We start from the raw sequence: 22,113 nt of genomic DNA, 5'->3' as shown, positions 1-22,113 counted from the left end.
GAGCCTATGTGAGCCAGGGCCGAGAGCTGCCGAGTACAGCTGTGCTTCCAGGGGAGCCTCCGGGAGCCAGAGTCAGGGCCAAGGGCAGCCCCACGTGGGAGCACCCCACGTGCCAGGCGCCCTGCCTGGGGCCGCAGGAGCCTCATCTTGTCTCCCCGGCCCCGTGACAGAGGGCTGTACCGCTGCTCGCTTGCCCTCCTTCTCGCCTTCACCGCTTCCTCCCGTAGAGGCACCATATTCTAATTCATTTCACTGTCTTCCATCCATTTTTAAATCTTTCTTGCACGACCCACGTTGTAAGAATAGTCATGAAACCCTACACAAAAGAAATAAAAAGTCCCACCACCAAGCCATGATCGGTCATCCCCCTTTTATAGATGGGACAACTGAGGTTTGGGAAGGTGAGGGACTGCCCTGGGTTAGCAGCTAGCAGGAGGCAAAGGCAGAGGGAGCCCCCGGGGTCCTGCCCCACAGGGGCTCAGTGCCACTGTACATTCCATTCCTTCCTAATTCCGGGACCTGGCGGCTACTAAGACCCCTCCCCGCCTTGGCTCCAAGGCAGACTTGCGCTGCAGTTTGGAATAGAGCGCCCGCCCCAGGGGAAGCTACTATTCCTTTCTCTCCCAGCACCAAAGCAACAGGGGCCTTAGAAGGTCCCACCAGCCCCTTTGCAGCTGGCTTACGACCCTTGCAGACACACCCTAGGTGTCCCGCTGGAGGACCCACACTCGTGACACCCATTGCTGAAATTCCTGCTCTGCCCCTAAGCAGCTCTGTGACCCTCGGCGAGTCACTCATCCCCTGGGCTAAGGTCTAACTCATCGGGACCTGGGAAGACCTGGGCAGGTGTTAGAGAAGGAAGCCACCCCCGCCCACCCTGGTAGCCCTGTGGCCTGGGTCTGAAGCAGGATCTAGAAGCCTTGGCCCCAGGATTCAGTGTCTGCTGACTCAGATTCCCTGACTGGAAGGGGCTTGAGCTCAGGCGTGGACCCCTCCCGACAATGCCAACAGCCCCCAAGCCTAGCCAGACCGGGCCTGCGAAATCTGATTTTGGGGAGCTAAGCCACATATGCCAGACCCTGGAGTGAGAATATCCTGAGCACAGCATGCTTATAGTTCAACTCCCAAGCTGGGTTTGGCCCGGAGACCTCTTTCTAATCCACCTGACCCCTGCCCTATTTGGCCATGGTTGAGTTTTCTCTGAAGCCAGAGCTCGTGGGCTTCCAGACCTGGGCTGTGTTGGTGGTGGTGGTTAGTGGGAGAGGCCTTCATCAAAAAGGAATCTCCAGGGCTAGCCTGCCCTGGCTTGGGGAGAGCCAGCCCCCAAGGATGGAGGCCATAGGCCACCCTCCTGAACTCTGCAGAGTTTACCTGCCCCCACAGCCAGCATCCAGAAAACACTTTAATATTATTGTCTTTCTCTAGACCTTGGTTTTCCTGTCTTTGCAATGGGGCTACTAATCCCCATCCTGCAGGGATTGGGTGGGAGGGATGCACAGGGAAAAATGAATGACAGGTTGTTTGAGAAGCCTTCTTAATCCTACCCCCCCTTTCTTCGAGTTTCATTCCCAGTGAAGCCTGGGGTCTTCGCCGCCCCAGACCCACATGCTACCCTGCTGGCCTTGTTGCTGGAGCTTCACACTGCCTCCTTCCCTCTCCCACAGCACTTACAGAACCCTGCCAACTTCCACAATGCCGCCACGGAGCTGCTGGACTGGTGTGGAGACCCTCGAGCCTTCCAGCGGCCCTTCGAGCAGAGCCTGATGGGCTGTTTGACGGTGAGTCTTCATGCCCCCCCACCTGCACTGGAGCCCGGGAGGATGCCCCAGGGGCTCGTGTGCCTGTCCAGGGGTCAGAGAGGCCCCAGACAACAGAGGATGAGAGATAGAAAGACACCAGTGCTGGAGGGGACAAGCCTTCTCCTTGTGCCGCCCCCCAACATACACCTTCAGGGAAACCGGTCTGATGGGAAGACAGCCCTCAGGATGAGGTGGGCTCCCCACACTCGATGGGAAAGCACGGGGCCTGCCTGGGGGGGAGTTCCATGTCTGATGAGGGTAAATGTTCCACCCTAAGCAAAACAGAGTCATGGAGCGTTTTTAGCCATCCTTTTATCCAGTCGTTCATTCATCCAGTTGGGCAAACATCTAGTGAGCTTTTTACAGTCATCCATCCTTCTGTCCATTCATAGAAGCATCTCTTGAGCTCCTCTTATAGCCATCCATCTATCTAAATAAACTCTGATTGAGCCCTCATTTGTCACATCTGATCCCCTCAGCTCAGTCCTAGGAAACCACAGAATAAGACTTGGCCAAGCCCGAGTCCCTCTTTAGTGGGGGAGCCCTGATGTGGAGAGAGTGGGCCGAGAGAGCTGTGTGCAAGGGGAAAGCAGCAGCGAGCAGGGACGCGCTGATGGCCCAGGAGGTGGGGAGGCTGGCAGGAAGACCCGAGGGAAGGAGCCCCAGACACCTCCACCGGGGTTCCCCCCAGCAGCTGGGCAGAGTGAGCACGTTCTAGGCGCTTGGAACAGCGTGTGCAAAGGCCCAGATGGACAATAGAGCCCAGAGAGCCGAAGTTCACTCAGCTCGGTGAGGGCCTGGGATGCGGGCTGGGCAAGGGCCAGGGCCAGAGCTTGTGACATCATCTGCCAAGCCTCGGAGCTTGCCGACCGACCGCCACGCAGAAGGAACTCGTGGCTTGTGAATGACCCCAGCCACGTGAGCTTGAGGGAGACTTGGTGGCCAGCGAGGACAGCTGCTCAGAAGGCCCTGAGTCAGCTTGGAAGAGGACATGGGTAAACAGATTGCCTCAGAGCCCAGCTACCCCAAGGCTGGGGAGGAGGGGCCCAGGTGGATGCCTGGCTGGGAAGGAACAATAGGTAAAGTGCGGGGGCGCCATGTTCTCTGAGAAGCTCCAGATAGGAGGGAGCCGAAAGGCCCAGCGTGGCCCTGGCCTGGAGCGAGAGGATTGACATGATCGTGGGCCATCCTTACAGAACACCCCTTCTGTGCCTGCCACTGAGCTGGGCCGGCACACACCTTCTCACTGACTCCTCACACTCCATGAGGCTGGCCCTGCCATCATCCCCATTTTACAGAGGAGAAAACTGAGGCTTGCTGGGAGGGCTTCCCAAGGTCACATAGCCAAGACCCCACTGCCTCTAGAGGAAATGCTCCTGGCCCGTAGGGATGTCGGCCAGGGGTACAGCCGAGACCCTCAGGGCTACCCCATTTGTTTGAGGCCAATGCCGTCTGGCTCCCTTGGAACCACCAGGCCAAATCAAGCGGCTGCCTACACTGCCCCACCCTCTTCCTCCTCCAGCCCGCTGGGCTCCCCTCCCTCTACCGGCTCCCGTAATCCTCTTTGCAGGGATCCTGGTTCAGGCTAAGCTCCCTGGGCAAGGACAGATGTTACCAGAGGCCCCCCCAGCTTCCATCATAGCTGCCGGCAGCCATAAGTCAGGTAGGAGGTGGGGACCACCACGAGGTGTGGCCAGACTGGCTGCCACAGTCCCCCAGCACCCTGCCCGAGCCTGGCCCTGCCCGGGAGGTAGGGATTCAGAGCTGAATCAGACGATGGCCCTGGGCAGGCTGGATGGGCATGATGGGGCCACGAGCTGACCAGTGACTGTCCCTGCTCCAGCCCTGTCACTCATTTATTCAGTTGACAAACCTTCACTGAGGCCCTGTGCTCACCAGAGGCAGAGCAACAAGCACAGTGGACCTCTCTCAACAGTGTACGTTCCAGTGGGGGATGGGGGAGGTGGACCCTAAACACTAAAGGAGTAAATAAGGACATAGGCCAGTGCCCCGTGGCGGGGGGGGGTGCTGCTCAGGAGAAGCCGCCTGAGGGGGTAACCCCCAGCTGAGACCAGAATGGCAAGAAGTCAGCCAGGAGAGGGGAGGGTGCTCCAGGCAGAATGAACTGCTAGTGCAAAGGCCCTGAGGCTTGATTTGTTCAAGGAACAGAAAGACGTCTCAGGGGGCACCTGGGTGGCTCAGTCAGTGAAGCGTCCTTGGCTCAGGTCCTGATCTCATGGCTCATAAGATTGAGCCCCTACGTTGGGTTCTGGGCTCAGAGGGAGTCTGCTCAGATATTCTCTCTCTCTCTGCCCCTTCCCGCCCTCCTGCATACTCTCTCGCGCTCTCTCTCTCAAATAAATAAATCTTGAAAGAGCGAGAGAGAGAAAGAAAGAAGGAAAGAAAAAAGAGAAGAAGGGAGGGAGGGAGGAAGGAAGGGAGGGAGGGAGGGAGGAAGGAAGGAAGGAAGGGAGGAAGGAAGGGAGGAAGGAAGGAAGGAAAAGTCTCAGATGGCTGGAGCACAGGAGAGGGAAAGGATCCAAGATGAGGTTAAAGAAGGAAGCAGAATCAAGGCAACGCAGGACCTGCAGGCTGAGGGGAGAGGAGCTTAGATATTATCTGAGGGGTGATGGGGGGCCTTGAAGGATCTTAAGCAGGTGAGCGATAGGCTATGATTTATGTGAGGACAGGAGCTCTGAAGGGGAGCATCCTAGTAGGATAGGCTAGAGGGATTTTGGAGGTCTTCCTGGAGGGAGCCCAGGGAGGAGCCTGTAGGATCTGACTAGACAGCAGGGAGGCCGTGGCTTCTGGGGCAGGGACAACGGTGTGGACAAAGGCTCAGTGCCGGCTCTTCTGGGTCTCTCCTCATCGCAAGCCAGCTTAAGGCACAAACTTGCTTGAATGGTGGGCTTTGACCCCCACCTTTCTGGCCTGCTGCTTAGCCAGAAACGGGCCTTTGGTTCACCTGCCACAGTGGCAGAGATGTTGAGTTTGACTGTCCCTTGGAGCTCAGTAGAACCAGCAGCAGGGAAGTGCAGGGAATGGGGAGGTCATAGCAGACCCCCTTGGTACCCGAGGCACTTTCCTGGGCCCCGTCTCCTTGCATCCTTATGAAGACCTTGCAGGCCAGGCAGGGAAGGGATCGTCACTTCTGCTTTATGAACAAGACAACAGAAAGGGGGAGCAGCTCACTACAGTCCCAGGCTGGTACTCCTGAGCCCCCAAGGCCCTGCGGCTGGTCCTCCGTCCCCCTGCACATCCTCAGCCCCAGCCATGTCCCGTGGGAAGGGAGGGGATGCCGGAGGTCAGAGATCCCCAGGGGCCTAAGCAGGGCAAAGCTGCTGAGCTCCCCGCCACACTCCCCATGCAGGTGGCAGGTTGAAGTGCTCCCGGTTACAGCAGTCCCCTGGGCGACCCCTGGGAATGAACTCCTCTGGACCCGGCTTACTTGGAGGATAGAAATTAAAAGCCACTTAGCCTCAAGCAGGCCCATTTTCGTCGTACTGCGCCTGGGCCCTGGGGTAAAGAATGGCTGGCAGTGGCCCTGCCCCACACTCCCCTTCAGGCCCTCTGACCCCCATGATGCAGAAGTGGGGGAGCCCTGGGGCCCCTCCCAAGGGGTGAGGGTGTGAGCCCTGGTCACCACTTGCTCCTCAGACCAGGTTTTTCCTGACCGTGCTGGCGGCTCACTTCCCGGCCCTCCCCTAGCAGCAAGGCTGAGCCCCCTGTCTGAGGATCCACCTCAAAATCAGGCCTCTCTGGACTCATTCCTTCCTCCCCTAAGGTGGAGTATGGTTGATACGCTCTAGGCACAGAAAGGAGAAGGCCAGAAAACGGGAGAAGGGAGATAGGAAGGAGAGGAGGTGGCAGAGGGAAACAGAGGCCAGCTAGCCTAACAGCAGGGCCCCCCCATCTCTCCAGGGAGAACTTCCCCACAGCGGCAGAGAATTCACTGCTGAAACTGTCAGGGTATGTTCACAAATAGCCTTCACTGAGCTGTGTGCCTGGTCCTGGCTCTCATCCTCGCAAGGAGAAGGCATGTCACAGATGGGGAAACTGAGGCTCAGAGAGGTTAAGTAACTTGCCTTAGGTTGCACAGTACGGGGAGGGGGCAGAATTGGAGTGCAGGTCGGCATGCCTCCGGTTCCCCTAACTCCCTCAGAGGATGTCAGAGTCCAGCCCCATGCCTGGAACCGAAATCCCTTCTCTAGCATCCCCCAGACAGCTTGTCCTGCTTCGTAGCCAGGAGGCTCACCGCTTTTCAAGGCAAGACACCCCCTTGATGGGGCTAACTGGCCGCCTGACCTTGAGCACACGGCCTCTGTCATCTCTGGGCTTCAGTTTCCCTCTCTGGCACGAGGGGCTGGACTCCCTGACCTGTAGGTCCGTCCCCCTGGGCCCTGGAGGGGCTAGGTCTCTGAGTGCCAGGAGCCGGCTGGGCCCGGGCAGCCAGCAGAGGGCAGCAGCGGGGCTGCCGCTCCCCGCGGGCCTTGGTAGAGGAGGGGTCTTCCCGGCCCACCCGCACACAGGACCCTCACTGGGGGTGCCATGCCCACAGAGGGGGGAGCAGGCCTCTGAAACACAACCAGCTACTCAGCTAAGTCCACCCTCCCCACCACTGTCAGGCAGACCCATCTCACAGGACTTTCCAGGGGGTCCTCATGTACCTAAGGCCTCGAGGGCCTCGGGGTCCAGCTTAGCCGCACTGCGCTGTGCTGATCTTCAGCAAGGCCCTGCCCTCTCTGGGCTTGGTGAAAGCTGGCTGTTGCCAGTGTCCCTTCTGAACACTAAGGCTCAGGGGATTTGGTGACAAGCAGACATTCCCAGGCCTGCAGGACAGCCCTTATACCAGCACCAGGCCCCTGTTGCTCAATTTAGCTGGGTTTTTTGTTGTGTGTGTGTTTTTAAACCAGAGCAACAGGATTAGCCAGTATTGGCCAAACAGAGGGACCTTTGCCTTCCTGCCCTCAACACAGGGCCTGAGGCTTCTCCAGGCAGTTGGGAGTAAGGCCTTAACCCTTTGTGGGCTGAAAAAGAGATCCTCTCATGGAAAGAGCCCAGATGTTGCAGCCTGACTGCCTGGGATCGCATCCAGGCTCTATCATGGACAAGACTCATAACCTTTGTCTCATATCCATACTCAGTTTCCTCCTCTGTAAAACAGATAATAATATCACCTCGTGGAGCTGTTGTGAGAATTCGGCACTTCACTGCTTACAAAGCTTTCACTTAGCCCTCCTACCGGGCAGCCAGCATTCTCATTATGCTGTTTGCCTCCATCAACATTTCCCACCAAAAGCAGCCTCACTGATGCACTAGTCCAAACAAATTGTCTGTGCTCACTCACATCCACCTCAAGACTCTGCCAAAGAAAAGGCCACGATAGTCAACATCTAAGCTGAAGTGACTCTTCTGGGCCTACTGTGTTGAGTTCCAGCTCTGCCTGATCTTGGGGACCTGCCTTAGCCTGCCCGCTTCACCTGCCTCACCTGCTAAATGGACAGTGCTGGTCTCCAGACCGGAAATGTTCAACAGGCCACAGAGAGCTAGTGGCCTTGGTTTTTCTGCTTGGACAGTGAAAAAAACAGTGAGAATGCCCTGCCCTGAGGTGGCCCAGAGCCTCTGGATCAGGGGGTGTGTGTAGGGACAGGGGGTACCATAAGAACCACAGTTAGGGGCAAATAGAGCCCATGGAAAAGAGGCCTGGAGGAACAGAGGAGCTCTGCATCAGGGGCTCCTGTTGGCAGCAGAGAAGCTGAGCAAACATTCAAACCCGAGAGGTCCTTTTTCCTCCCTGCCCTGGGAGTTCCCAGGAGGTGGGGGTGGGGGGGAGGAACGACACCCCATTCCAAAAGGTGGTGGTGGCCCTGGGAAGAGGGCGTCCACTGGCTCCTCCCTGGTTCATCAGGCTCACTCTGTCCAGGCCTTAAATGTTCATACTTTTTAAATGACAGGGTTGGCCTAGATTAGCGCTTTCCCCACCCTTTTTAGCCTTAGAGCCCTTGTAACGAACCCTTAAATACAAAGCAGATAACGGGGAACCTACTCTGATGGTCGCAGGGGCTGGGCCAAACCCCATGGCAGCCTGAGGCTCTCTGAGGGCCTCCGAGCGCCTCTGGAACAGGTGGTGTCTAGGGGCCTGCTGACGGAGTCTTCCCTCTCTCAAAAGAGCAAGCTGCCACATCTGGGAGCACTCCTTTCCCACTCAGCTGTAGCCGCTCCCGCTGCTTCCTGCGCCGACTCCGTTTCCCAAGGTCCTTCCTTCTTCATAAGGAAACCTAATTTTGCTGCTGTCCCTGAGGGAGGCGGGCAGGAGGGAGCAGGTCTGGCCGTGGCAGGACACCTGGGAGTGGGCGAGGAAGGAGTGGAGCCTGATGGGTGTGAGCCTGTGGAGCCATTTGGGGGACCCCCAAGAGCACCCTGCCCCACACTGCCCCAGGGACTGACAGCCCTCCCAGTCCCTCTCCTCTCCCCCTTCTGGCCCACACTTCAGAGGTTCTCAAGGAGAAGGGAGGGACCTCGGGGCTCCAAACACACAGCTGCTAGCAAGCTTCCGTCGACACTCTGATGGAAGCCTCCTGTGTGCCGAGCAGGTGCTCAGCGCTGGAGACAGACCCCAGGCTGAGCATGAGGGCCCTGCGGTCTCTGGGCCCAGGTCTGAGAAGCTGCAGGGTGCCTGGCACAGAGCTGAGCACTGAGGAGCGTAGGCATGTCCATCTGGAAAAGCCTTAGCAGTCTGTCCGGCAGCTCCAAGCTGCAGCTCCGTGGAGCAGTGTGTCCTAAATCCGTGCTTCTCCTTAGGCACAGGTTATGACTTAGGAGGACCAGTGCCACTGGGTGGGGACCATGCCTGGAATGGTGAGGGCAGCAAGCACCCACGAAGGTGGGTGCAGGAGCTCGGGGTGGGGATGGAGAGAGGTGCTAGGTGTGGGAGACTTCCCGGGGCCGGGACTTAGAAGGGAGTTTGGGGAGCTGCCTGGGGTGGCGGGGCGGGGAATAGAGGCCTGGCCTGTAGCCATCCAAGACACGGTGGTACAGCACCTTCTGGAATGTGGCCACATCGAGTCCTTGAAAGCCGCAGGGCCTGGGCTTCGGGGTTAGGCCCACCAGTGGACTAGAAACCCCTGAGGGCAGGGACCAGGCTCCCAGGGCCTGGCATGGAGGAGGGACTTGTCAGTGTTTATGGAGTGACTGAGCAAGGCACAGTTTGAGTCCCAGCTCTGCCTGATCTTGGGGACCTGCCTTAGCCTGCCCACCTCACCTGCCTCGCCTGCTAGATGGACACATCCGTCACTCTGGGCTCGGAGGCCTGGTGCTGGCCGTGACTCACCCTGCCCTTCCTCTCTCTCTTGCTGGCAGGTGGTCAGTCGGGTGGCAGCTCAGCAAGGGTTTGACCTGGACCTCGGTTACAGACTGCTGGCAGTGTGTGCTGCGAACCGAGACAAGTTCACTCCCAAGTCTGCGGGTAGGTGATGGCCGGGGGTTCCACAGATGTCACAGGGAGGTGGGAGTGTAAGCGGATTCGAACCCAGGGCTGCACGCCACCCCTGCCAGCTGGTGCCTTGGTTCCTCTGGGTGTGGTGTGAGCCTGCAAGGAGCAGCAGCTTGTCCACCGGGCTGTGCAGCCCGTGGCTGAGGCTTGTCCCTCCTCTCAGGCAGTGTTCTCTCCTGCGGGGGGGGCCTCGGGGCCAGCGAGGGGCCCAAGCACGCCATCCCCCGACAGGCTAAAGGGAGACATGCATCATCTCATTTCATCTCCATAATGACCCCTTGGCATTAGCCCTGCGATCATCCCCATTTGGCAGATGAGGGAACTGAGGCTCAGAGAAGCTGAAGAGGTTTCTCGGCCACACAGCTGGAAAGTGGCAGAGCTGGGGTTTGAGCCCAGGCCCATACGCCAGAGTGGACATTCCTAACCCTGTGTTCATTCAAAACATCTGCATTTAAAATAAAACACAAAATAAATGCAAATTGGTACATGCAGGGTTCTAAAAGCATCGTATTCTCTGCATAATATTCTCCGTCGCCACTTTGTCATTGCATGGGACCTCCTGCCCCTGGGTTCAACCGAGGCCACAGATGGGGCCGGCAGCATTCTGTGCATGAGGGCTTTAAGCACACCAAAGATGCAGTTTTACATTTCCCATCATCCCCATTACCTTGCATAAGCTGGGGGCACGGTGTAAGCTCTCACTCTGACAGACCTGGGACAGGCAGGCCCTATCACTTGCTGAGCGTGTGGCCTCGGAGCTTCAGTTTATCCCCTTGGGAAGGCAGGAATGACAATGAGACTTACCCTGCAGGGGTCACTGTCCGTTCTAGGTATATGTGCAGTGCCAAGCGCAGTGTCTAGAGGTTGTTAACATATTTTTATGTTCGAGTAATTCATTGAAAAAGAAAAGAAAATCAATTATTGCCTTTGTATAACAATAAAACAGACGTTTTCTCTGAATCCGTCAATCAGTTCTTTGGAGTAGATCTAGAAACAGCCTTCATGAAAATGTTTAAGAGACATCTCACGGTGTATTTCCATAAACCCGCTCAACCTACAATCTCTCGAGCGCGGGTTCGTGCTCCTCCCTGTGTATGTTTGCAGACCGTGCACGCGGACTGTGGGTGCTTTGCAGAAGGTGTGGGCAGCGGCAGCTAGCTCTGAGCTCCTTGCCGTGCCAGCCCACGTTGGGATGGCACTCTCGTATTGAGCTGCTGGCCAGAAAATGGTCTGGGAATCTCATAAGTGGTGTCTATTCCTAATGGAATCTGCAGTTTTAATAATAACTTAAGTCGATACAATTTTGACAAGGTAAAAATTGCTACTTATCCAAGAAACATCTCCGTATCTCTGTTGAGCGCCTGGTCCATGCGGGCACCTGGCCAGGTCTGGGTTCTGATGAAGGATGCGACCGACGTGGTCCCCCACCTCGGGAAATGTAGAGTCTAGAGCAAGGGGTCAGCAAACATCCATGAAGAGCCAGAGAGTAAATAGTTTAGGCTTTGCAGGCTATCCAAAAGCAACATAGACAATATGTAAACAAATGAGTATGGCTCACTCCAATAAAACCTCACTTATGAAATCAGGTGATTGGCTCTGGTTTCCCCAACCCCGGTCTAGAAGAAAAGAAAGACATCAAATAATCATAGGTATATGTGGGTGTGCATGTGTGCGTGGGTGTGCGTAAATTCAAGCTGTGGTAAGTTTCATGAAGGTAAAGTCAGGGATGCTATGAGACCACCCGGGGTTGGGGGAAGGCTTCCCTGAGGCCCAGAGATTGAGAAGGGTTGCATAGGTAAAGAAAAAAAGGAAGAGCTTTTTCCCAGGTAAAGAGAGCAGCCTGAACGAAGGTCCTGAGGTAGAAGGAAGCGTGGCTTTGTGGCAGAACCAAACCAAGGGCCGTAGTTCCAGAGCCCGGAGGCAGGAGTCAACAGCAGTTAGAAAGACACATGGGGCCTGTCTTGAGGGTTGTGGTTTTTGTACTGAGAATGATAAGGACATGGCTAAATTCTCCTTTGGCACAGATAGCTCCGGCTCCAAAGGAAGAACAGATTGCACAGGGGGGAGGGGGCAGTGTAGATGCAGGGAGCGGGTTGGCAGATTGCTGGGGACATCAGGATGATGGTGGCTGGACCAGGAAGGTTCCGCTTCCTGTGGAATAGAGTGGAGAGAAAGGGATGACTCCAAACGCTATGTAAGAGGCAACACCAAGGCAGGGAAAGTGTTGCCGGTGGGGGGTAGGCGGGGAGGAGGAAAACAGGAGAGTGGGTTGTCCCAGAAGACCCAGCTGCTCCCTTGTTGTGGAGGAAAGACTCAGGTCCCTGTGTAGCCCTTCCTCGGGGGTCTCTCGGGCCCCTGCTGGTATGTGCCAGGTGCTCTCTTATACTTTGCTGCAATGCTCAACTCTGTGAGACACGGGGTATTGTCTCCATTTATGGGGGAGGACATTGAAGCTCAGAGAGATTTGTGACTTACCTGTGGTCACACAGCTCATAAATGGGACTTCAACCCATGGCCTCCTGGCTCCAGGCCCAGTCTCTGGCCACTCCATCACAGTTGACTCTGGACCTCAACTTCGGAGGCCACTCCTCCACCTGGGAGAGCCCTTTACTTCACTCAAGTCACTCTAGGGTGGCCCTGCCCTCGGCTAAGTGGTACTTCCAGCATCGCTCCTCCTGAAACAAGGGCTTTGTTCTTCCCTCTGTTTGCACTCCCAGTTGTGCACAGCTCTTTACAGTTTATCGAGCCCTTTTCCAGGCATTGTATCTGTCAGTTAAGTCACATGATAGACCCTGAGGTGAGGCCTCAGCATACCCGTTCTGCAGCTGAGAATACTGAGGCCAGAGGCCCAGCAATGCCTGTGGCTTTGCTATTGCTTTAATTCCCTTCTTCGGAGTCAAACCGCTGTCGGCACCAACAGCCGTGACTAACCACCTCCTGGAGAAGTCGGGGCCTCAGGACTCAGGTTCCCAGCAGGGCCCCTGCTGGACCCCTCCTCTGGGAAGGCAGGCCACCAGCCTGAGGGCGAAGGCTTCCGCTGCTGCTTTCATTGTCAGCATAAAGGGTCTGCCAGGCTGACCATGAGAAGGGTGGAGGCCGCAGGGAGCTGAGCAGCGACCCCGGGTTCCAGAGGCGGCTCCAACACGGCCTCCCGTCTCCGCCATGTTGCCCGCCTCCCAGAGCCGTGGCCTCATCTATAAAGAGGGCCTATATGCCTCCCTCACAGGCTGCCTCTGAGGATTAATGAGATTCCCTAATCGTGGAAGTGAGGGGACCCGCCAATACCTGAGGCCCAGTGGTGCCAAGTAAATAGTACTCTCCAGCCCTCCTTCTCTGCTCTGCTCTGCCTTCCCCCTGCTCCCCACCCCCTACACACACACACACACACACACACACACACACACACACACACACACACGGTTCCTCTCTAAGGCTTTTTCTGCTCCAGCAAGGTTGTCTCCCACTGCTCCATTTCCCTGAGGCTCTGTGGGTGGTGCATGACCTGTGGTAACCCCACCTCTGGGTGCAGCTCTGAGCGTCCCTGTGGCCTCAGGTGTGTGTGCGGTGGCCACGCTGGCCACAGCCAGGCCTGCCCCAGCCTCTTCAGGCCAGGCCTCTGCAGTTCTAGAACCTACTCTGTCCATAGAGCTCCAGCAGCCAGCCCATGCTACCTCTTGCCCTCCTCTCCGTCTCTCCCCGGGCTCCCATTGTGTCTGACTGGCTTGTGCAGTTTTCACCCTCCTAATCTCTCCTTCGCCTTTCTCTCTGAGCATTCTGATGTCCTACGTCTGTCTCTGTCTGTCCTTCCCTTCGCTGCTGCCCCTCAGACTTTCTCCCTGTGTGATGTGCGTGTATGTCTGTGTGTGCGTCTGTGTCTGGGGGGCGTACGTGTCTGTGTGTATATGTGTGTGTGTGTGGTAGTGAGCATACCTGTGTGCTTGTGTGTCTGTAGGGGCTACATGTCTGTGTGCGTATGTGTCTGTGTGTGGTGGTGAACATGTGTGTCTGTTGGGGATATGTGTCTGGTGGTGAGCGTGTGTGTGTGTGTTTCTGTTGGGGATACATATCAGTGTCTGGGGGCATGTATCTGTGTGTGGTGGTAAGCGTGTGTGTGTGGTGAGTGTGCATGTGTGTGTCTGTGGGTCTATAGGGACACATGTCTATGTGTGTGTGTGTCTGTTGGAGATATGTATCTGGGGCTGGGGTACATACCTGTGTGCGGTGGTGAGCGTGTCGGTGCGTTTGTGTTTCTGTGTCTGTGGTGGTGATTGTGTGTGTGTGGGGGGACACATGTCTGTGTGTGTGTGTGTGTGTGTGTCGGAGGTATGTATCTGGGTCTGAGGAGTACGTGTCTGTGCGGTGGTGAGCGTGTCGGTGTGTTTGTGTCTGTGTGTGTGTGTCTGTGGGACACGTCTGTGTGTGTGTGTGTCTGTGGGACACATGTCTGTGTGTGTGTGTGCCGGGGGGCTGCGTGCACATCTGTGTGGCTCTCCCCCGCCCCCCCCCCGCCCCTCCCGCCCCCTCTGGCTCCCGTCCCCCCCGTCTGTGTCCCGCGCCCGGAGGCCAGGCCGGGGCCGGCCCGGGGCCGTGGGATGAGCTCACGCGGCGGGCAGCGGCGCTTTGTCAGGAGGGATGGCGGGGCTCTGGGCTGGGCCGTGCGCGCTGCCTCCCCGGGCTCAGGAGCAGGGGCTCGGGCCTGGGGGCAGTGCTGCACGGCGTGTGCGCGCATGTGTGAGAGAGAGAGAGAGACGGAGACGGAGCATGAGCGCAGAGCACACTGCAGCAAACCGCCAAGTCAGGCGTCTCCACGTGGGCCCCTCAGCTACCCAGCCCCCAGCTCTTTGTTCTGGTGCAGCCTTTAGCCTGTGCGCTCGCACGCGGGAGCACGCGCACGCGGGCACGACGGTCAGGAGCCTCCCCGGGGGCAGGGCCTCGGGGGACCCCCCGCCCCTCCTCTGCCTCGGTACAGAAGGTCACCTGCCTCGTGCCTCCCCTCGCCCCCCCCCAGAGGCCGCAGCGGGTCCCCCTGCCCCCACCGCTGCCGCGTGCCAGCCCTCAGCGACTTGGCAGGCGGCGCGGAAATGTCAGCCTCCTCGGCACCGAGCGGGCCCACGCCTCCTGGCCGTGTAGGCACCAAGCAGCAGGCAGTCGCCATGTCCCGAGGTCCCCGAGAGCCCCCTGCATGGCTTGGCTACTGTCCCAGTTTGTACGACTCTGTGTCCCCTCAGCTGACCCCAGCAGAATAGGGAACGTCAAAACCCAAAGGATGGGGAACCCAGGGCCCAGAGAATGGAACGGGACCCGCCCCAGGTCACAGCAAGGCAGGGCCGAGCCCGGACGAGAGCCTGGGGTGCCCACTGGCCATCCTCATGTCCCTCCTGTCTCCCTGCAGGAGGGGGTCTGTGATGGCTCTGGGCTCTGGGCTCTTGTCTGTGAGATGAGAGGCCCAGGGCTGTTGGCAGAGGGGAAACACGCAGAGAGCAGCAGGTACGGGAGATGCCAGGCTTCCCAGGAGCGTCCTGGGAGAGGTGACCAGTGGGTTTCGGAGAGAGACCAGAGAACGCAGGAGATGGATCAGGGCTGGAAGAGGCTGCCCCTGAGCACTCCAAGGAAGAGGCCAGCCTTAGGGACGAGCGGAGGGCGGTTGTCAATCACCAGCCTGTGGGCTGGATGTGGCCCACAGACATCTGAGCTCCGATGTTTGGTGGTTTTTAAAAATGCATATTAGTTGCCAACATTTGCTCTTTGGGAGACTGCACTGTCAAGTCCAATGGCCGTCTTCCTTTCAACGGGAACCTTGGACCCACAACGCACGGCTGACTGGGTGGTAGCTGACCCCTCAGATGGGCTCTGTGCTTCTGCCATTGTCTTATGCCTCAAGCATTTTCTGAATTTGAGAACCCACCAGGCCCTGTGGACATGTGTTTCTGACCTCTGCTCTAAGCACACCCTCGCATCCCAACACAGAAGCCTGGCCCAGGGTCCTGGAGTGGAGCCCCAAGCAAAGTTGCTTGCTTTGTGTTGACAAACACCTGCTTGGTCCAATTTCTCTGATGTGCTGACAGCCCCCAGAGGAAACATTCATGGGAAGGGGACTGAGACATGCCCTGGGCCCCCGGCCAGTCTGGAAGGTGAAGCCTCTGGAATATGATGAGGCCTCTGCCTTGTCCCTCTGGGTCTGTGGCCTGCGGTCCGTGCGGGAGGGGCTCGGGAGTGGCTCAGTCTTTGGAGCTCTCAATCCCAAGGGACCTCCTTGTAGCAACTTGTATAGCAACCCTGGGGCTCAGACACAGACCCCAACTCGGGGACCCCATCCATGGCGCGTCGTACCTCCGTCACACGGTTGGGATGGGACTGGCATCAGAGGCCAGCCAGGTCATTTCACCACTTGTACCCAGGACTCGTAAGCAGAAGGAGGCTCGTAAACTGCCTCCCTGTCTTTAAGAATTCTTGCTCCCACCTGGCTGAATGGGGGCTCTCAGACCTCCCTGGTGGTGGAAACATCACAGGTCTCTCTTAGAGGCTGTGTTTCCAGCTCCACCTTCATGACTCCCCAGGACCTCTCCCCGCCCCCTCTGCCTCTGCCCACCCCAGAGCACGCAGCCACCTTCCCGTCACCATCACCAGGAGGACAAATGGCCTCATTCAGGGACACCCTGCCAGATCAGTCTCTCTTAGACAAAGCTGTGCACAGCTCTGCGTGAAAAATGGCTCGTGGCCGCCCAGTGAGCGGGCGGGATTGGTGGGTGCAAATTGCAGGGGATTTGTTAATGCTCGCCGGCTTCCCCAGAAACAGCGGGGCAGGCAGGCCCTTGCCCTTGAAATGCCAGGTGGCCAGGCTGGGCGCCTTGTCAAGGCTGGGGACAGACTTCCTCCTGGACACCAGCCCCCGCCCCCACATCTGAGCTCAGCAGAGCTGGGATGTGGGGGAGGGATTTGGCTTCCTTCCTCCTGCACTCCAGGGCAGGTCCCGCTCAGGAAAGGGCTCTGGATTTCATCACCAGGCCCCTGGGAACAGACTCATGGTCAGCCCTGTTTAATGGATGAAACCTGTTCACAAGGCTTGCTCACCTCCTGCTGATTCACTGCTGTGGGAGAGGCCACTGGGGCTCTTATCAGCATACCCATTTTATAGAAGAGGAAACTAAGGCTCTGATGGGAGAAACAGACCCAGGCCACGTGAGTTGTGGTGCTGGAAGAGGTCTTGGACCTCCAGCTGGTGAGATCTGGAGCATAGGGAGCCATCCCCTGTCCAAGTGACCCTGAGTGAGCAGGTGGGGTAGGTCGTCCTGGGCCAGCAGCCCCTGGCTCCCCTTCCCTCCCCCAGCTCCCTGAGGGCTGAGGCCTGGGATCGGGTGGCCTCACTCTGCTCTTGGAGAAAAAGAACAGTGGGGAGGAGCCCACGTGACAGGGTTTGTGGACACAGCGTTCCCAGGCTAAGGAATTGGGGGGAGGAGTAGCTGTGATGGTCCCTGGGGTGTCCAGAGTGAACAGTGAGGAGCCGGGCAGTGCCACGGGAGAATGGGAGAGGACAGATTTGGAAACAGCTACAGGTCCCTGGAAAAGAGAGCTGAGTATTTCGATGGCCACGCCACAGCCATTAAAAACCGGTCTCCCAAGAATTACTATACGGAAATGCTTATGATATAATATGAATTTTTAGAAGGGCAACAAAAATGGTAAGTTCAGTGTGACCTCAACCAGGTGCACAGGAAACAAAACAGAAAAGAATATACCAAAATGTCAACTTATAAATAATGGATCTATCTGGAATGGGGGGGATGACACTTTATTTCCCACATTTTCTGCGGGGAGCACAGATTCTGTTTTTAAGCAGAAGCGGCCATGGGCATTGTTGGTTCCTCTGGCGTTTGGCTGGCACTGGCAGGGGTGGAGCGAGACGAGAGTGCCCTTGCCTCCAGGCTGGCTCAGCAGTTTTCCCAGTGCAACCCTCCTGGTTCCCCAGGAGCCCTGGGGGGCAGGCCTGTGCTTGTCAGGAGGCTACTCTTCCTGTCTCCCTCTCTTCTGCGGGATTAGCTCATCGCTGGCTCCCCCACAGAGCCGGGGTGTGCAAGGACACAGCTGCCTGAGGCCCAGCTGGTGCGTATCTGCTTTCCAGGCCTGTCCAGAAGGAGAAGGGGCAGAAGGCTGAGGGCATCGGCTCGTGTGTGGGGTGGGGGGGCTCTGGGGGCCAGGACCCTGACAGGCAGTACAGAGCCCTCTCAGGATGGGGCTGTTTCTCCTACCTGGACCCTCACAACCCCAGTCCAGAGCCCCAGCTGGGACTGCACATGCTCAGGCCGCGTGATTGGGGCGGGGGTCTGCGAGGGGAGGGGAGGGGAGGGATTGCTGAGGCTCGTGCAAGGGGAAGGTGAGGCTGCCGTAGGCTCCTCAATCAAATGATGCGTGTCGGAGTTTGGGTGCCCCCAGACACAACCCCCAACCAACATGCTGGCACAAGAGGTGTATTTAGAAGGATCCCAGAGAATACCCGTTGAGAAGCAGGGAAAGACAGGGAAAGGAAGGAGTTCAATGAAAATGTGTTGTTAAGCACTGTACCTGCTGTGACCACCTGCCGGGGATCTCTGGGAGACGATAGAGCATGCCCCTCAGCCTGAGAGGCAAGGACAAGGAGCTGTGTATCCTGCAGCTGGCATCCATTATTGGTGAGGGCTGCTTGGGGTCAGGGCGTGGGTCCACCCTCCAGCGCTCACCTTGGCAACGATGCCCGGCAGAGTCGGAGCACACACAGGAAGCAGAGGGTGTGTAACAAGGCCCTCACGGGGCCAGAGCAAGGCACTGGCCCCATTTACATCACTTGCATCCTATCCTCAGCATCTCTGCCCTATTCCAGTCCTGTTCGTATTATGACTGTATCCTCCATATTATTACTCGCTGATTTTGACTTTCAAGATAGAAATTTTAAAAGGTAACTTTATATCTTGTATGCTACAGTAACTGGCAGACCAGTCTCCCTTGCCACATTTAGAAACTGTCAAAATCAGGACGCTAGAGACCCTGCCCTGTGTCTGGGTTGAGCCACAGGTGTCTGGCCCATCCCTGGAGCCTGGGCCAGCTCTCTGCCAGTTAAAAAAGAGGTGGGGGTTTAGGAAATTGGGAGTCCCCTTCGTGAAATAGCAATATCCCAGACGTGGGAAGAGATCTGATGCGGCCGTGGTTTTCTCATGGCGGCCTGTGACCACCGGAGGCATCTCAGGGGCCCCAGGCCCTAGTCCATACCTGAGAGTGCTCCTGTCAAGGAGGAAAGTCCTGTCCAAGGCCACGGGGGCCTAGGCGCTGCCCCCTCCCTCGGGACCCTTCCAAATCAGTTTCTTCCATAGGCCAAAGCCTTCACTCCTTTTCTCTACCTTCATGGCTATGGGAAGAATGATGAGGTCGTGGGCGTGAGAATCCCTCTCAAAATAAAAAAAGTACTAAACCCGGCATTTTCAGGCCAGGAATGATTATCGTCTTGTCCAGTCCCACTCTGTGCCAAGCACAGGGGCTACAAACATATATAAATGCACCACTCACAGTCCCTGCTCTTGAGATTTGAAATAAATGAATGGTCCCATTCTGTGGGTGAGAAATGACAGTAATCCTACACACAAACACAGCCCTTTACACAGCCTCCCTTGTCCGGCCCCATGAGATCCCCAGGGCCGGCTGATCCCCCATTTAAAGAGGAGGGGACTGCAGCTCTGAGGGTTGGGGAGGTAGCCACAGCTAGAGCAGAAGTGGGGACCAGAGCTCTGGCCAGCCCATCCCTGTTTCTCTGCATGTGTCCCCCGAGGAGTGGGCACAGCCTCTGGGGAGATGCGGGCCCACAGTTACCGTCCTGCAGGCACCAAGGGTGTCCCCCTTCAGCCACAGTGCTGTCCAGCCCAAAGGCACGTTTGGGACAGAGATGCTACCAAAACATCCCCCACTGTCCCGGGGGGCCCTGAGGATGCCATGGCTGCCCAAGAAGTTAATAAAGCCATCGGCAGCAATTAATTCTGCAGAGGAAAGAGCCAGGTAAGAGGATTAAGGAAGCCAGAGCTTTGGTTTTAAGATGGAGCTTAGCATTCCCACCAACAGAGGAGGGATTTCGGGGGATCCGCGGGCATGAGAGTGAAATGGAGCAGGGGCTTGGCAGAAAGCGGGCGAGGTGGTGACGGGACTTCTGAAGCAAGCTTTGCAAGCCACAGCCTCGTAAATACCTTCTGGGTTAGACAGACAGACAGACAGGGATTAACAATGGTGCTGGTTCCGGTACCATCCACCTCGCCTGTTTTCAATTTACAGGGCAGGGCATCTGGATTGGCAAAAAAAAAAAATCTGATTTATAACTCCCTTCAGTCATGACGTTGGCCAGCATGTGGTCAGCGTTTTCTTGGTACCTGGCCCTCACTGCGTGTGGCACCCATGAACCCACTTATCCCACATGATGATCCCATTTTACAGATGGGGAAACTGGGGCAGGGGAAGATTGAGTCATTTGATCAAGGCCACTTGGCTAAAAAGAGCCAGAATTGTGGTTCAAACCAGATTATCTGACCCTGAAGCCATAGGCTGCCCCAAACTATGAACAGGTTGAAATGAAGTCTGGGGAAGGACACGTTCATGACTCAGGATCACCTGAATTGCTTGCAGGTGGAGGCATTAAGTATTTGACAATGATTTGTCTTTGTCGGTAGGTTAAACACCCTCCTGTCTTTGAGCTTATTCTCAATCACAGTCCCGTGGACGGTGAGTAGCAGAGAGGCTGGTACATAGTAAGCATTCGGTACGTGCCAGATGTTAGGATCCCAATGTCCTGGTCGGCCCCAATTTCAAATATTTTTCCCCAGAAAGCTTCCAGCTATTTCATAGAGAGGAGTAGTGGTTAAAGGAATGGACTCTGGAGCAACCTGCCTGGATAGGAATCCCACCCAGCCTTCCACCCACAGGCTGTGTGACCTTGGACAAAGTCACTTAACTTCTCTGTGCCATGGTTGCCTCATGTGATAAACGGGGGTAAAAATAATGCCTACATCATGGGCATTAAGTGGGCGAACGTATGTATCACGCTCAGAACAGGACCTGGGGTATAGTAAGTCCTATTCAGACTGTCTTAGGATGTCTCTTGTACCTGAAGGTTACACAAAAGCCTGTGCCTGACCCTGTGTCATGATTTGGGGTGTGGAAAATGTGGAACCTATATGTGTAGACAGGACCAAGGTAAGTGACACCCATACCCCACTTCGAGAGGGTAGGAGGTGAGTGGGGTGATGGCCCCTTCCTGGGGCTCCAAGAGAGGCTCACATGGGGCCAAGAACACATTTCCCTTCCCCCCAAGAAGAGGAGGCTGAGCCCCAGAGGGGGGAGGCAGGCTTCCTGCAGGAGTGAAGGGTAGAGAGCTGGCTGAGGGAGGCCACCCAGGGCCAGCAGAGCCCTGTCTGTGCCTTGGGCCAGGGAAGTTTGAGTGCCTCTTTCGTCCCAGCAACGCTTCCCAAAATTCTCGAGAGAGAGAAAGTAACACTTCAAGTACTGTTTATTAAGCTCCTGCTTCATGCTGCACACTGTGCTGGGTATTTTATGGATGTCAGCACTGATCCTCACAAGGAAACAACCCATTTTATAGATTGGAAAACTGATGCACAGAGATTTAGTCACCTGCCCAAAGTAGCCCAAATCCTTTGTAACAAAGCAAGGGATGCTGGGATAGATGGCTCTGAGTAGATGGATGTTTGATTGGTTGGGACTGAAGAGAAGGAGGAAAGAAGCGAGAGAAGGAGGGAGGAAGGGTGTGGACCAGAGCCAGCCCCAACTCCAGGCATTTGCTCCCTCTATGCCTCCCTGGTCGTGCCTTCTCTCTCTCTGGGATCAGGCTCATCTTGAGTGACGCCTGAGCTGGTCTCCAGGGCCCCTCTGGCAAGCAGGGTCAGAGAGGAAGATGTTGGCCAACAGACCCTGCCCTCTTGGCTCGCGTCAGCTGCCCAGGTCAGCGTGCACAGCAGAGTCAGGAGAGGCCAGACCTGGAAAACTGTGGGTCTTGGCCTGCAGGCCCCTAATTTCTCTTGCCTGCACATTTTCAGCCACCCTCAAGTCAGGCCCAGCGAGCTTCTGGGATAGGACTTGTCTCAGGACATGCAGAGCCAAGATCTGGAAACCAGAGTGGGGGCAGTCTGAGGTGTAAGGGTCCAAGCTCGGGCACCAGGGTCAGGCTGACCTAGGCTCAGCCCAGCTCCATCACTTCCATGCCATGGGTGACCCTAGCTGCGTCTCCTACCCTCTCCTACCCTCTCCTAACACGAGCTGGCCTCTCAGAAGGGCTCTGTCCATAATCATTCAGATTAAGTCTTGCATGGCAATGCAGGCTCTGAACCCTACTTGCTGTGTGACTTTATGCAAATGCCTTCGCTTCTCCCAAGCTTGGGGTCCAGCCGATCTAGAATCCGGGTCTCCTGGCTAGAGAAGCAGCAATTCTGTTTCCATGGCAACCCAGCTGCCTCTCAAGGGACCATCTGGATCACATCCCCCTGGCAAGGTGCTGCCCAGGCAACCAGGTGTTTGTGTTTTGCAGTGCAAGCCCTGCAACTTGGTAATTCCCCCCACTGGGGACAAGATGGTGGCCAGGCAGTGGCTGGAAGGACGCATGGACACCTTGGCCAGGCCTGCTGCCCTTGCTCTTCCTGCAGGCAGAGGGAAACACACCCCAGAGCTTGGGAACTCTGACCAATGACTTGCCTCGAAGAGCTGTGAACAGTTGCTTCTTTATATTCCTGCGCACATTTCCTGGCTTGTTGGGGCTGCCTGGGGCTGGACTCCTGTAGGGAATTCCAAAGGACCCAGTCTCAC

General features: G+C 56.7%; 1 protein-coding gene across 1 annotated transcript in view; it reads left to right on the top strand.

The window, feature by feature from the left end:
- Positions 1-1,185: 1,185 nt before the first annotated feature.
- ZMIZ1 (zinc finger MIZ-type containing 1) overlaps positions 1,186-22,113 on the top strand; it is a 102,758-nt gene continuing 81,830 nt past the window's right edge. The window contains exons 1-3 of the mRNA XM_081823091.1: positions 1,186-1,255; positions 1,573-1,778; positions 9,159-9,264. Coding sequence (XP_081679217.1) covers positions 1,186-1,255; positions 1,573-1,778; positions 9,159-9,264 — 382 coding nt within the window. The remainder of the gene's footprint in view (positions 1,256-1,572; positions 1,779-9,158; positions 9,265-22,113) is intronic.

The sequence above is a fragment of the Leptonychotes weddellii genome, chromosome 6, assembly GCF_054177405.1.
Source record: "Leptonychotes weddellii isolate Sample4059 chromosome 6, ASM5417740v2, whole genome shotgun sequence".
In the NCBI taxonomy this organism is placed as follows: Eukaryota; Metazoa; Chordata; class Mammalia; order Carnivora; family Phocidae; genus Leptonychotes; species Leptonychotes weddellii.
This window is presented reverse-complemented; position numbering and strand designations above follow the sequence as displayed.